The sequence below is a fragment of the Coturnix japonica genome, chromosome 14 (assembly GCF_001577835.2).
Source record: "Coturnix japonica isolate 7356 chromosome 14, Coturnix japonica 2.1, whole genome shotgun sequence".
Taxonomy (NCBI): Eukaryota; Metazoa; Chordata; class Aves; order Galliformes; family Phasianidae; genus Coturnix; species Coturnix japonica.
The window spans coordinates 1,027,347-1,043,725 of NC_029529.1; the positions used below are offsets into that span (position 1 = coordinate 1,027,347).

The 16,379-nt window shown below is 38.1% G+C and overlaps 1 protein-coding gene across 1 annotated transcript in view; it reads right to left on the bottom strand.

The window, feature by feature from the left end:
- Positions 1-7,923: 7,923 nt before the first annotated feature.
- Positions 7,924-16,379, bottom strand: part of LOC107320555 (ubiquitin carboxyl-terminal hydrolase 42-like) — a 15,015-nt gene continuing 6,559 nt past the window's right edge. Inside the window, 6 exon segments of the mRNA XM_032447688.1 lie at positions 7,924-8,063; positions 11,753-12,054; positions 12,535-13,805; positions 13,807-14,014; positions 14,692-14,780; positions 15,163-15,892. Coding sequence (XP_032303579.1) covers positions 7,924-8,063; positions 11,753-12,054; positions 12,535-13,805; positions 13,807-14,014; positions 14,692-14,780; positions 15,163-15,892 — 2,740 coding nt within the window.

The following is a 16,379-nucleotide window of genomic DNA, read 5'->3' on the forward strand; positions in this document are numbered from 1 at the left end:
GTTAAAATGCAGAATGCACCTGGTGTTGGCCAGTGCTTTGGCAAATGTACTGTAAACCATCGCTTAAGAATGTAACGCTCTTTGCAAATGCACTGCAGTATCGACGTTTTCACTTATCAGACACACTTGCCTGAGCCTGGGCTTTCTCAAAAGCAAACTGTGACACTGTTTGCTATTGCACAGCCTCATTACCAGGAGTACCAGGAATACATGCACGTTAATGGCTCAGGTTCTTTTTTACTTTTTTTTTTTTTTTTTTTTTTTGGTAGAGATTAAGATTTAATCTGACAGGTGGATTATAACTGCTCTTTTAAGAGCCATTCTTTTAGGGAAAACTTAAATGATCAGGCTAAGGAGAGGAAAAACCTTCCACTGCAGAATCTATTTCATAAAGTATGCTATAAGCATTGATTTGTGAGGAGCTGGAGACTTCCATGTCCTTTGAGAACCACTCCAAGAGAAGGGAAGGCCTTGCACGTCCTTTCCGTGAATCTCAGTCACACTGTTCAGCACCCATCTCTGCTGGGCAGGCACCGAGCCCTGCTGGCAGCCCTGCCACCGCAGTGGCTCAGCATGGAGCTCCAAGCTGTTGGGGTCACCGCCTCCACCACACTGTGCAGCTCCCCTCCTGCAGCCCCAGCGATGCTGGAGCACAGCAGGTTGCTGCCACGTTCCTTTCAGACATCCAGCCCAGAGCTGTTCATTGGACAGAGACAAGACATCAAACCTCAGAGCCAAAGGACAAAAGAGGAAAAAAAAAGGCAGATACAGGACAGGTGTGCATTTTCTTTGTCACGTTACTTTATGTAACTTCACATAACTGTTGCCATAGGAACATTATGCAGGGTACACTTATGGTTTGGCTTTATGGTGTTCTCCACGTAAAAAAATCTTACTTAAAGTACTTTATTTAGCAAAAAGTAACCTCCCTCCTCCGTTAGCGCTGCAGAGAGCAGGAAGCTACCGCTGAGCTTTCAACCTGTTGCCTGGTTTTGAAAGCTTCTAACTTCAAAGAAGAAATATTTCTGCATCCTTGTCTAGGCAGCTGAAGTCCTCATTACTTATCTTCTCTGGGTACTCCGACAGCATCTTCTCACTACGACCGAAAGGAAGATCTGATTTCTTGATTATCAAACACACTTGGTAAGCTATCAATTCACATGACATATTGCATGTTAAATAACTCAAGTAAAAATTCACTTTAGCTTTGCTGTATTTATATACTATATAAATTTTACATGCTATATATTTACAGTGGGGCAAGTGCTTTTTATCTTTAAAAAAACAAAGATCAAACTTTAGACATCTCTGAACAACACAGCTTGTATAAACCAGACAGATTATTCAGATGAACTGTATTTAATACAGGTTCCCCACTCATTTCCTGATGCAGGACCAGTGAATAATAAGTGCATCACAGTTTGATAGCATTTAATAATAAAAAATAAAATTACAGTATGAATTTGTCTGTAACTAGAAACTTTAGAGACGAAACAAACAACTGAGACTTGAGACAAGTATAAAAGAAAATGTAATAAAAACATATGGGAATATACAAATCGTCTGGAAGATACATTCAGAACTGCATATTCTGATCGTTATGTTGCACTTGCTGAAAACCAGAACGTTTTCTCCCAATCTTGAGTGTAATTAAGATGTGAAATAAATTAGTTTCTAGTGTCAGACGTTGCAGAAAAAGGATGAAGCTCTTGCAGAACTTGTTGGAGTTGTTGGAGAGCTCGTGAAGTCTTAAATAAGTCTTTAAATTAAATATACAGACGGTCAGTTGAAGATTTTATAATTCCATGGTTTTCCTGGTCGCTTCTGCACCAGATGTCTAACTTGGAGTAACATTACATGAATAACACACAATCAACCTGAGTCTGTAATTAAGCAGCATTTGAGATGTTCTATTCCAGGGCATTAGTTTCAGTGAGATATTCACATGGTAATTTACAATGTTCAGCAGTTGTAGAAAGTTTCGACTATTTTGGATTAGAAGTCCATTTTAAAAAAGAAAGTCTCGAGTTAAAAACTAAAAAAAAAAGTTCTTTCATGGTAAAATTCTTCACAGAAATCTGAAGCACCACTTATGATTGGTTTTGTTTTGATGGTAACTTTTCTGTTTTGATAAAATCTAAGTATGGATGGTAAGCATGGTTTTGATAATGTTGAGTTGTCGGTATTGATGGCCAAAGGTCTTGGTTTTGGTTAATGGTTAAAGTCACTGATGGGAGTGCTGGGAAGGCAAAAGCCATCACATTAAAGTCGGATCTGATGGTGAGAAGTGTTTGCTTTTGATGGTGAAAAGTTGGTGGTTTTGATGGTTGGTGTAGGTCAGAAGTTGGTGGCTTTAATGTTTTTTTAGTTTCAGTATTGAAGGCTTCAATCAATAAACTGCATCTGAAAGACAAAGGGAAGAAATGTCATTCCCTGCTGTCAGATTCAAGGTGTAGCTGTCTGGCTCACTGATTGTATTTCTAAACAGAGAAGTCCCAAACCTGCATGCAGTTTGGTCAGCTCTGTGACTGGGGAAGGCTCCTGAGGGCCTCACAGCGAAGTGACTCTTTCAGTCCCATGTTAACAACTCTGCTAGCTGCACACAGCATATTAGGACAACGCTTTCACAGTAATGGGCACATCTTATCTGAATGTCTGCTTAGACATCATCCTTGTTTTATTAATGATCTTGTGGTCAAGATGACCAGATCTCAGCTGAAAAAACAGAAGCTTTCAGAAACTTGCTAGAGAACATAGGAACACAGGAAAATAAGGGCTTTAAAACTTCTCCCTTCTATCTGCATTTTCCATAAGCCGCAAGCTATCAGCAGACATTTCCATTCTTGCTCATTTATTCACAGTAACGTGAGTCCGAGTGAACGGCTCAACCTAGCAAGTCCTTCTCAGTCCTTCACTGTACTTTCTTACTCTATTTTTGACTGGTGTATGAAAAAAAAGTTTGCCATCTGCTGGCTAGAGAATTCACTAGAGCCAGAAGAGCATTAGATGCATTTTCACCTGTGCTATTGTTCCTGATTGATCACCTGGAACAGAGATACTTAGAATTTAGTACAAGTGGGATTCTTTTGACTTTAGCATCATAACAAGTCTTTTTTTTTTTTTTTTTTTTTTTTTTTTTTTACAGCACTAACAGTCGTCATTTCTTTTTCTCAACAAAGGGACAGATTCTGTATTAAAACTTACAATAACATGTGATCAGCCAGCCTCCTCCAAAATATCATATCTTTAGATTAAAACTTGTGGTTGTCAGCATCTTAAAATATAAACATGTTCCTCAACAACTGTACTTCACCTTGGGGAAACTTTCCTGTACCTGAATCCACCAACTGTGGCAATTTACCTCCTTATCCAAACAATGCAATTCCCTCAGGTAAAAATCTCTTCTGATATTTAACTTCTCCAAATATTGAAAGGCAGTTTGATGTAAAGCAGGAAGAATAATTCCTTTGCTTCCTGTGCCAGGATGACATTTACAGCCCTGGACTGTTATTGAAAGGGATTGCCAGGGATGGTTAAGCCAACTGATAATTAATTATAGGTAGGTATAAAATGTCAAGGTTCAAGATGAAGCTTGCCTTTGATACCAAGATAGAGATTACTTCTGTTCCCTATAAGAGGTAAACAGATTTGGACAGGGAGGGAGACTGATTTTCAGAACAGACGCAGTAATGCAGACGGTATTTTTTGGAGTACTGATACACTGTATATACAGATATTTTAATTATGTGTAAATTCATTTTTTTAAAAAAGTGAACCTTTAGAAACTTTACAGCCCTGCTGAATCAGCATTTCTCTATAGTCCTACAACTAAATCAAATGACGGTAATTGATGCAGCAATCTATCCTATTGCGAGTGCTTATTAAAACATACAAGCAATTAGGACTGTGACCTCATGTCATTAGCAGGCATCTAAGGTTGTTTCTACATAACGCATACTCTGTTTAGAAAAAAAATAGTGGAAAACTTTGTCAAATTCAATGTTTAGAGGCTGTATTTGTTGCAGTGTGGTTCTTCGTCATATAATACTAGAGCTAATTAATTTAAACTGTATTATCTACTGAGAATCCATGTCAGGATGCTGAGAAGAACAGCATGTTCAGTGTGAATTTAGTCAGGGACTCAGTTTGGTACTCTCTGTATAGAAAACTAAATACCAACTTGACTTTTTTATACTAAAAATGGGGAAACAGCTATTTTGTCAGCCTGTTGCTCTGTATTTTTAACCCAATGCAAATAGGAAAAAGAACTCAACGAGCAGTAAAACAACAGCAAGAATTTAACATACTCTCCGGGTGTTAAATTATAAAGGATTATCTGGAGGGTTAGGAACTGTGTGTTCAGTGTGCTTAGAAGGCAGATCTGCATCCAAAACAAATCTGTGTCAGTATTACCACCAACTTATGTTCCTCTGAATAAGCAGTCAGCATTAGTTCTGTCTTACAATAAAGCTGAACAAATATTTCAACAAATTATTCTGGCAGTCTTTTTTTAGGCAGATGGTGTTTCTGTATAGCAGTACCAACCTGGAAGTCTCTGCTTCCCTCTTGACTAGTCAGCCTCCTTAATTTTCCCAGTTAGTTGGACTGAATCTAATTTGCTACCTTACATCTCTCCATCCTGTTTACCACATAACCTTCAAATTTAAACCCAAAAGATTTGTTTCTCCACCTCTTTACTTCAGACTTTATTTCCTAGTGATCCTTCATGCATAAGAAAAAACTTATACTACAGATATTTCAGCAAGCATTTAAAGGTTGTTTTAATAACCTCCATATGAATTATAAAGGAATTCTCTAAGCATCCAGTGGCCCCTTACCTTTAATACGCTCCATGGATGTAATGGAGATTTAGTTCTTGATTTCACTCACGCAGGAAGGTTTCCCTTCCTTGCTGGGTTGTATAAGGGGTTGTATACTGCGTCCATTTCTGTATTGCTCACATAAACAGTCAGCAAAAGAGCAAGATCCTTCCTTCTCCCATGTTTTCTTCAAGAAACGAGGATCTAAATATTCCAAGAAGCCTTTCAATTTCCTGATGTGTTTNATTCTAACATGCCCAGTCTGCCAGGCAATTGCCCCTTTGCCTCAAATTGGGACAAATCCACGCGTCACAGCCTCTCTTCAACTGTGTCAGACAGATGTCACTCACGTTCCTGAATTTGGCTGTCTAAAATATGCACATGTAACAATAGATACTCATTCTTCTTACGTATTTGCCACAGCACATACAGGTGAACACAGTTGCAATGCCCGTAAACACTGGTTATCTGCTTATGCTGCTATGGGAATCCCACATACTATAAAAACAGATAATGGGCCCGCTTATACTTCTAAGGCCACTCAAACTTTCCTTCAAGAATGGGGAGTTAGACATATTACAGGCATCCCTCATTCTCCCACTGGACAAGCTATCATTGAGCGTACTCATCAAACACTGAAATCTGTTCTTAATAAACAAAAAAGGGGGAATACGGGAGACACACCACAAGAAAGATTATGTAAGGCTTTGTTTGTGCTGAATTTTTTGAATCGTGATCATACAAATACAACTCGTGTGGATCGTCATTTTGGGGGCTCCCCAGTGCTCAAGGAACGGCCAATGGTTAACATTCGAAATATGGCCACAGGGCACTGGGAAGGTCCCTTACCATTGATAACCTGGGGTCGTGGATATGCTTGTGTTTCTACAAGGACTGGCCCTACATGGGTTCCGGCAAGATATGTTCGGCCTCATCTCAAGGCAGAAAATAACACCCAGCCTTAATAATGATTGTGATTATACGCCTCTTACTTCATTGATATTGCTTTGTAATTTGTTGTATTGCAAATAATAATTTTAGTAATGGTAAGACATAGTAGGTAACTCTTCCACATTACTGGTATAAATTTAAGAATTAGAATTATTAAGCATTATTTAGATTATTGTGTGTCTTTCCTATTTTGGCAGTAGATAGAATATAAGTTAAATAGGATTTGATGTTACCAATGCTGGAAATTATGGGAATAGCTCTTCTAGTGTATTAGTAATGTTCAGTTATGATTTTATTAGCCTATCAACTAGCCTCTTCTTAGTTTGTAAAAATAAGACCCTGGAAAAGAATCCTGGACAAACGGATGATTCTTAAACATAACAGTTATTAACTCTTTTTCATCTCACTAATTGGGATTTTCAAAATATGACCATGCATCAATTGAAACAAAGGTGCTTGCAAAAAAAGCTAACCTCGGCAATTTATTCTGTTTTGTAAGCAGGTGTTCCACTTGGGCTCTGTACCACGCACTGGCCATGCGGATGCAGTGTACAAATGGAAAATACCATTCAGACCCTGAGTAGGAAAAGAGCAAGAGAGAATCCGTGGTGGATGAGAAAGGGAAAGTGCACCTTGAAGCAGGGGACGCCCTGCTGGCGCTGCCTATCGCATCCACCGCCAACATGATCCTTCTCTCTCCTTTTCTGCAGTTTTCTGCCTCTCCAGGGACAATAAGTAATAATGTGCTAGCTTAGGGAGTATTTGCTTCATGCTAACGGGATGGTCTAAAATGGATAACACGAAATTGAAGTCTTTTCTAACCTATTTCAAATTTACACAGAATTGGATTCTCAGGGGTTCTTTTCCAGGTTGTAGGAACTTAGGCCGCAGGCAAAATGCGTCTGATATTTTAGTGGATTTAACCATATATTTTGTCATTTGCCTTATCTCCTTTTTCATTTTCAGAATATTGTCAATCGAGGCCTTGATTGAGTTATAATGATTATGTTATTAATATAATTAGTGTTATTATTTTATAGTATGGTAGTAGCTTGTCAATAAACAAAAAAGGGGGAATTGTGGGAATACAAGAAAAGCTGTTCAGAGCAGCAGCTGTGGAGCAAGATAAACAGCATGAGAACCAAGGACACCTCAGGAAGGAGAAGAAGGGACTCACAGTTCTGACTGGATATGTGCTTGCATGGACAGTTGAAAAGTGTTTTGCAGAATGCTTTGTTGACACATAAAGGTGGTTGGGAAAGTTGTAAGGGCGGATGGGAAAGTTAGAAAACAAAAACTTGTGAAGGTATATAAGGGATGTGAGAACTTGTAATAAACAATTTGGATCATTCACATCTGAGTCCGTGCCTCAAACGCTGCAGCTCAGGTTCTTTTTTCCTTTTTTTTTTTTTTTGGTAGAGATTAAGGTTTAATCTTACAGGTGGATTATAGCTGCTCTTTTAAGAGCCATTCTTTTAGGGAAAACTTAAATGATTAGGCTAAGGAGAGGAAAAACCTTCACTGCAGAATCTATTTCATATGCTATAAGCATTGATTTGTGAGGAGCTGGAGACTTCCATGTCCTTTGAAAACCACTCCTAGAGAAGGGAAGGCCTTGCACGTGCTTTCCATGAATCTCAGTCACACTGTTCAGCACCCATCTCTGCTGGGCAGGCACCGAGCCCTGCTGGCAGCCCTGCCACCGCAGTGGCTCAGCATGGAGCTCCAAGCTGTTGGGGTCACCGCATCCACCACACTGTGCAGCTCTCTTCCTGCAGCCCCAGCGATGCCAGAGCACAGCAGTCTGCTGCCATGCTCCTTTCAGACATCCAGCCCAGAGCTGTTCATTGGACAGAGACAAGACATCAAACCTCAGAGCCAAAGGACAAAAGAGGAAAAAAAAAGGCAGATACAGGACAGGTGTGCATTTTCTTTGTCACGCTACTTTATGTAACTTCACATAACTGTTGCCATAGGAACATTATGCAGGGTACACTTATGGTTTGGCTTTATGGTGTTCTCCACGTAAAAAAATCTTACTTAAAGTACTTTATTTAGCAAAAAGTAACCTCCCTCCTCCGTTAGCGCTGCAGAGAGCAGGAAGCTACCGCTGAGCTTTCAACCTGTTGCCTGGTTTTGAAAGCTTCTAACTTCAAAGAAGAAATATTTCTGCATCCTTGTCTAGGCAGCTGAAGTCCTCATTACTTATCTTCTCTGGGTACTCCGACAGCATCTTCTCACTACGACCGAAAGGAAGATCTGATTTCTTGATTATCAAACACACTTGGTAAGCTATCAATTCACATGACATATTGCATGTTAAATAACTCAAGTAAAAATTCACTTTAGCTTTGCTGTATTTATATACTATATAAATTTTACATGCTATATATTTACAGTGGGGCAAGTGCTTTTTATCTTTAAAAAAACAAAGATCAAACTTTAGACATCTCTGAACAACACAGCTTGTATAAACCAGACAGATTATTCAGATGAACTGTATTTAATACAGGTTCCCCACTCATTTCCTGATGCAGGACCAGTGAATAATAAGTGCATCACAGTTTGATAGCATTTAATAATAAAAAATAAAATTACAGTATGAATTTGTCTGTAACTAGAAACTTTAGAGACGAAACAAACAACTGAGACTTGAGACAAGTATAAAAGAAAATGTAATAAAAACATATGGGAATATACAAATCGTCTGGAAGATACATTCAGAACTGCATATTCTGATCGTTATGTTGCACTTGCTGAAAACCAGAACGTTTTCTCCCAATCTTGAGTGTAATTAAGATGTGAAATAAATTAGTTTCTAGTGTCAGACGTTGCAGAAAAAGGATGAAGCTCTTGCAGAACTTGTTGGAGTTGTTGGAGAGCTCGTGAAGTCTTAAATAAGTCTTTAAATTAAATATACAGACGGTCAGTTGAAGATTTTATAATTCCATGGTTTTCCTGGTCGCTTCTGCACCAGATGTCTAACTTGGAGTAACATTACATGAATAACACACAATCAACCTGAGTCTGTAATTAAGCAGCATTTGAGATGTTCTATTCCAGGGCATTAGTTTCAGTGAGATATTCACATGGTAATTTACAATGTTCAGCAGTTGTAGAAAGTTTCGACTATTTTGGATTAGAAGTCCATTTTAAAAAAGAAAGTCTCGAGTTAAAAACTAAAAAAAAAAGTTCTTTCATGGTAAAATTCTTCACAGAAATCTGAAGCACCACTTATGATTGGTTTTGTTTTGATGGTAACTTTTCTGTTTTGATAAAATCTAAGTATGGATGGTAAGCATGGTTTTGATAACGTTGTCGGTATTGATGGCCAAAGGTCTTGGTTTTGGTTAATGGTTAAAGTCACTGATGGGAGTGCTGGGAAGGCAAAAGCCATCACATTAAAGTCGGATCTGATGGTGAGAAGTGTTTGCTTTTGATGGTGAAAAGTTGGTGGCTTTGATAGTTGGTCTAATTCAAATGTTGGTGGCTTTGATGGTTTGTTTAGTTTGAGTATTGAAGGTTTCAATCAGTAAACTGCATCTGAAAAACAAAGGGAAGAAATGTCATTCCCTGCTGTCAGATTCAAGGTGTAGCTGTCTGGCTCACTGATTGTATTTCTAAACAGAGAAGTCCCAAACCTGCATGCAGTTTGGTCAGCTCTGTGACTGGGGAAGGCTCCTGAGGGCCTCACAGCGAAGTGACTCTTTCAGTCCCATGTTAACAACTCTGCTAGCTGCACACAGCATATTAGGACAATGCTTTCATAGTATTGGGCACATCTTATCTGAATGTCTGCTTAGACATCATCCTTGTTTGATTAATGATCTTGTGGTCAAGATGACCAGATCTCAGCTGAAAAAACAGAAGCTTTCAGAAACTTGCTAGAGAACATAGGAACACAGGAAAATAAGGGCTTTAAAACTTCTCCCTTCTACCTGCATTTTCTGTAAGCCGCAAGCTATCAGCAGACATTTCCATTCTTGCTCATTTATTCACAGTAACGTGAGTCCGAGTGAAATGCTCGACCTAGCAAGTCCTTCTCCGTCCTTCACTATACTTTCTTATTCTATTTTTGACTGGTGTAGGAAAAAAAAAAAGTTTGCCATCTGCTGGCTAGAGAATTCACTAGAGCCAGAAGAGCATTAGATGCATTTTCACCTGTGCTATTGTTCCTGATTGATCACCTGGAACAGAGATACTTAGAATTTAGTACAAGTGGGATTCTTTTGACTTTAGCATCATAACAAGTCTTTTTTTTTTTTTTTTTTTTTTTTTTTTTTTACAGCACTAACAGTCGTCATTTCTTTTTCTCAACAAAGGGACAGATTCTGTATTAAAACTTACAATAACATGTGATCAGCCAGCCTCCTCCAAAATATCATATCTTTAGATTAAAACTTGTGGTTGTCAGCATCTTAAAATATAAACATGTTCCTCAACAACTGTACTTCACCTTGGGGAAACTTTCCTGTACCTGAATCCACCAACTGTGGCAATTTACCTCCTTATCCAAACAATGCAATTCCCTCAGGTAAAAATCTCTTCTGATATTTAACTTCTCCAAATATTGAAAGGCAGTTTGATGTAAAGCAGGAAGAATAATTCCTTTGCTTCCTGTGCCAGGATGACATTTACAGCCCTGGACTGTTATTGAAAGGGATTGCCAGGGATGGTTAAGCCAACTGATAATTAATTATAGGTAGGTATAAAATGTCAAGGTTCAAGATGAAGCTTGCCTTTGATACCAAGATAGAGATTACTTCTGTTCCCTATAAGAGGTAAACAGATTTGGACAGGGAGGGAGACTGATTTTCAGAACAGACGCAGTAATGCAGACGGTATTTTTTGGAGTACTGATACACTGTATATACAGATATTTTAATTATGTGTAAATTCATTTTTTTAAAAAAGTGAACCTTTAGAAACTTTACAGCCCTGCTGAATCAGCATTTCTCTATAGTCCTACAACTAAATCAAATGACGGTAATTGATGCAGCAATCTATCCTATTGCGAGTGCTTATTAAAACATACAAGCAATTAGGACTGTGACCTCATGTCATTAGCAGGCATCTAAGGTTGTTTCTACATAACGCATACTCTGTTTAGAAAAAAAATAGTGGAAAACTTTGTCAAATTCAATGTTTAGAGGCTGTATTTGTTGCAGTGTGGTTCTTCGTCATATAATACTAGAGCTAATTAATTTAAACTGTATTATCTACTGAGAATCCATGTCAGGATGCTGAGAAGAACAGCATGTTCAGTGTGAATTTAGTCAGGGACTCAGTTTGGTACTCTCTGTATAGAAAACTAAATACCAACTTGACTTTTTTATACTAAAAATGGGGAAACAGCTATTTTGTCAGCCTGTTGCTCTGTATTTTTAACCCAATGCAAATAGGAAAAAGAACTCAACGAGCAGTAAAACAACAGCAAGAATTTAACATACTCTCCGGGTGTTAAATTATAAAGGATTATCTGGAGGGTTAGGAACTGTGTGTTCAGTGTGCTTAGAAGGCAGATCTGCATCCAAAACAAATCTGTGTCAGTATTACCACCAACTTATGTTCCTCTGAATAAGCAGTCAGCATTAGTTCTGTCTTACAATAAAGCTGAACAAATATTTCAACAAATTATTCTGGCAGTCTTTTTTTAGGCAGATGGTGTTTCTGTATAGCAGTACCAACCTGGAAGTCTCTGCTTCCCTCTTGACTAGTCAGCCTCCTTAATTTTCCCAGTTAGTTGGACTGAATCTAATTTGCTACCTTACATCTCTCCATCCTGTTTACCACATAACCTTCAAATTTAAACCCAAAAGATTTGTTTCTCCACCTCTTTACTTCAGACTTTATTTCCTAGTGATCCTTCATGCATAAGAAAAAACTTATACTACAGATATTTCAGCAAGCATTTAAAGGTTGTTTTAATAACCTCCATATGAATTATAAAGGAATTCTCTAAGCATCCAGTGGCCCCTTACCTTTAATACGCTCCATGGATGTAATGGAGATTTAGTTCTTGATTTCACTCACGCAGGAAGGTTTCCCTTCCTTGCTGGGTTGTATAAGGGGTTGTATACTGCGTCCATTTCTGTATTGCTCACATAAACAGTCAGCAAAAGAGCAAGATCCTTCCTTCTCCCATGTTTTCTTCAAGAAACGAGGATCTAAATATTCCAAGAAGCCTTTCAATTTCCTGATGTGTTTCTTCTTTTTCATTTTTTTCTTACGTTTGCGATTGTCATTGTCAAAGTGGAGCACAGAGAAATCTGAATCATAAAGTCTGAAGGAAACATGCAAATTAAAAATAGAAAAAAGATGTGGCACTTGATGCATATACAAAATGTTATTAATTTTACCACAGGTGATGACTTGCAGCGCGTCAGCTACTTTGTGGTACTTTGTGTGCATCTAACTTTAGATGCAACAAACTTAAGCCCTCAGATTGAAGGACAACAGGTCCTGGTTTGTAAACGAATCACTAACATTGGCTAGTTCTGGAATATACGCAATTAAAAAAAAAATTTTTTACCTAATCAAGAATAGTATGCAGACGTGACTCTAACTATGTGGTCCAAGTATAGTTTTCTAATACAATTCAGCAATATCTTTCCTGTCTTCATTCGATCAACCTAATAATATTGTCCCCAGCCAGATCATGCTATAAAACTAAGTTAAAAACAATGAAAAAAAGGAAGATATGAGAAACACCCAGAAAAGAATTAGGAAAAAAATTGCTGAGTATGCTGGAATCCTTGCTTACTTGTAATCCTTCTCTCGATGTTTATCTTTGGACTTCTTTTTCTTCTTGACTTTCTTGTACTTTTTCATCTTTTCATCATCCAAAACCTCTTTCTCTACCTTTCTGCTTTTCCTTTCTGTTTCACTTTCACTACTTCCTTCATATTTTCTTTTTCTGTCGCTTTGTTTTCCATTTTTTGGGGAAGAGTACTCAAAATTTGAACGAGTTATCACAGGTGGAATTACACGTCCTTTGTGAGAGTATTTTCCAGATTGCTGCTGCTGAGGTACTGAACAGTGCCGTGAGTCTGTTCTGTGGCTGCTAAAGTGACGTAGGTCCTCTTCTCTAGAGAGTGAGTTGTGAGGCCACCTGCTTTTGTAATGATAATCCTTATGTGACCTGCTGTAAGCTTGACTCGATCTGTCAAAATCTTTATTGTAATGGGAGAATTTTCTTTCTCGACTATCTCTTCTTGCATGAGAATAATAGTAATCGTTGTAGTGTCTGCATTTTTGCCATCTCCAGGATTCATCTTGATAGTATCTTTCTCTGCTCCAAGTTCTCTCTCTTTTGGAATGGTAATATCTGTTCCTGTCTTGTTCTCGTCCTCTGCTTCTAGATCTGTAATATTTCCCTGAGTTTCTGCTGACATCAGGGCTGTTTCTTCCAGTATAGGAAGATCTGTATTTGTTTGCATTGCAGTGCTCCTGTTTATAGCGACTTTGCTTATTTGTTTCCACACTGTGATAGCACATCCTCTTGAGGGAATGAACATCTGGTTTGCTGTTTTGCTTCTCCCTCTCTTCGGTATCAGAGTGTTCTCTTTTTCTTCGGTAATGCTCTTTGTCGGTTTTTTTAGAATCATATATATATTTATCTTTTTTTCTATGCTTATTTTCTTCACAATTCCTATGAGTCGGTCCCTCGTTTTCTCTAGAAAATTGACTTTCCAAAACTTTATCCAGCTTTGTAATAGAAGAGTCATTGACAGGTGGTACTTCTACGTAGTTAGTAGATATGTCCTTTGTATCTTGGCATTTATCTGCAGTATCCAGACATGCAGGTTTTTTAGAACTACATTCAGCATCAGACTTTATAGAGGAAGCCTGCCCTAATTCCTTTTCAGTCTCAGGAGACCCTTTGATATACAAAGGAATTTCTTTTGAAATGAGATCGGGTTCTTTTAATCTTCTAAGTTTGTTACCACAGTGCTCAGACTCTTTTTTGTCAAGGAATTCATCTTCAATGTCCAAGGATCTTTTCCTAACCTTGTGCTGACCATTGATATTGGGGTTGTGCATTATCAGCTTTTGTTATAATACCTTCAGCAACTTCTTCTTTGGTAAAAATGGTTTCAGAATCTGGTTGAATAAAAAGATTCCCAGCCTCAAGGCTCAAGTCAGAAGGAAGTTTCCTGGATTCTTCATAGACCAACAGAGCTTCCATCATTACTGTTTCCATAAGAGAATTGTTCTCCGAAGATTCCTGAGGTCCAGGGACACTGCGCAAAATAAAAACACTTTTCTTGAAAGAGATAAAGGTTAGAAGTAAAATTCCATTATACAAAACTAAGTAAAACGACCAACCAACCACAACCCACCCAACAAAAACTTCATGACTACTGGAATCCTTTCTAAGACAATCAATTTAAAAACCTATATTGTATTGTTACATGCTCCTCAGCTCCCAGAAAAGGTGCTTTTTTCCATCTTGCATCTGACTGTATTGCAATAAGACAAACAAAAAAGCCCAACACGTCTTCTTCTACTGCTGTTCTGACTACATCAATAGCCAAAACCACTCTATCTGCTCTCCCACTCCAACTAGAAAAAACAATTGAAACACAGATTTCTCACTGACTCCCAAAGGAGAGAGCAGATGATGAAAATTTATACTTACATATTGTAGTGCTGTAAAAAAGGAGAAATAGACAACATTTTTACAGACAACAGAGGAAAATGGAAAAACATTCTATGAAAAAGCAGAAGTTTTCCATGGGTCACCAACCTGCACCTGAGCAATAGGTGCTGGCTGATCACACCATTTCTGCTCGTAACATTAGACATACGGAATTGAACTCTCTCCACTAGCTTAAATCTCCCAATTTAAGAGTATGTAGGCAGGTAAAACCATGAAAAAATTCCAAAAATCTTGTAATCAAACTGTTTTTCATTTTACCTTATTTCCTCTGACAAGCTGTTCAACTGGCCGTATGTAAAGGAATCTAAGATCATTTCTTGAGGGTCCGGAGACAAAGCTATAGGCATCTACAATTACAATGCAGAAGTTAACAGGCAGAAAAATAATGGTATTTGTAGCAGTACTGCAGACTAGTGTTTTCAGAATTTCTATATTAAATGTAAGCAAGATTGCTTTGAGTTAGATGTGCTTGATACGCTTTGCGTGTAACTCCAACTCACACCCAAAAATAAACGTAATGAAATTTATGAACTTCTATCTCAGCTGTACTTAAGTAAGCTGGCATGTTCTAATATCAGCTCAGCTCTGCAAATTCGAATGGGAAAATATCACAAAGTGCTATGAACAAATTTGTGTTGTTTTCTCAGTGTTTAGCATGAATTGGGAACATTATAGCACTCCTGAATACATCACAGGTGAGAAATTCTAGATGGAAAAAACATAACTTACTGTTTCAAGCACTCCATTGGTTTTAGAAAATAACATTTCGGAAGGTTTAGCAGGTGGGAATTGGCAACTGGAATCATCAAGTTTCAGTCCATTCAATTTAGGCTCATTATCTAAACTATTAGCACCATTTAGTGTATCATTTGTTGGCAGCTCATGCTGGGATCTTTCCTCTTCAGCATTCTGATAGGAAGAATGGGAATTCTGCAATGTACAGACTTTTCCAATCAAAATTCCATTAGAAGATATTATGTTGCAATTCCTTGTAAATAAGGACGACGACTCTGATTTTCCTGAAGGCTCTGTACCATAAGAGACTGGATTATCAGAGCTGAGTTTAAGATTTCCATTCAACACTGGCTCAAAAAGGATTTCATCCATAGCGTCTTGTTTGGAAACATTATTAGCAAATAACATTGATGCATTTGAGGTAGACTCTGCTGCAGAAGAATCTGTAAATGTGAATGAAGGAACAGACTTGTTTAGCTCCGCCTCCTCCTCCAGAGCACGGCAGTCAGGCTGTGACGCTGTCTGACGCGCAGGCAATTTGTTATGAATACTGATAGTGATTTTCTGTTTTTTTGATGGGTTAGTTATTGAAGGCCTGGTAATTGCCCAGTTTTGAACACAAGCTGTGGGTGGAGCTGAAGATGGCCTTTTTAAGGTGACACCAACAGTACTGGCATCCTCTTTTGAAGATCCATTTCCATTTAAACGACTTGAATTCTGTGTTTAAAAAGAAGAGATTGCAAGATGGATAAATGCAAATTCGACCAATAGTCTAAACACCTAAAAAGAAAAAAACACCACCCTTCAAATACATCCAGGCAAGCACAATAAATGTTTTTTTCCTAGTTTCCTTTTACTGCATAATGCTTTCAAATGAATGTCATTTTAGAAACCCATTCAAACAACTGTTGCAGAGAGCTACTCCCAAATACACTTATTTTCCCCTTCAAACATACCCCTAAAGCCCCAAAATAATTGTTCTGTTGGTCAGATATAAGACAAATGGATTTCACTGTCTCACCTAAAGTGACACTGATAGGAAAAAGGTTGTTTTAATTATTTAAGTATTAGGAGAGTATTTAAATAGTAGCATAAGAGCTGTGAAGAAAGCTGCGCAGAGGGAAGGAAAATAAAACTAAGATGCTGAAAACAAATAGAAATCCCACACTCCACTATCAATTTAGTGCCATTATCTGCTCCCCACCCCCTTT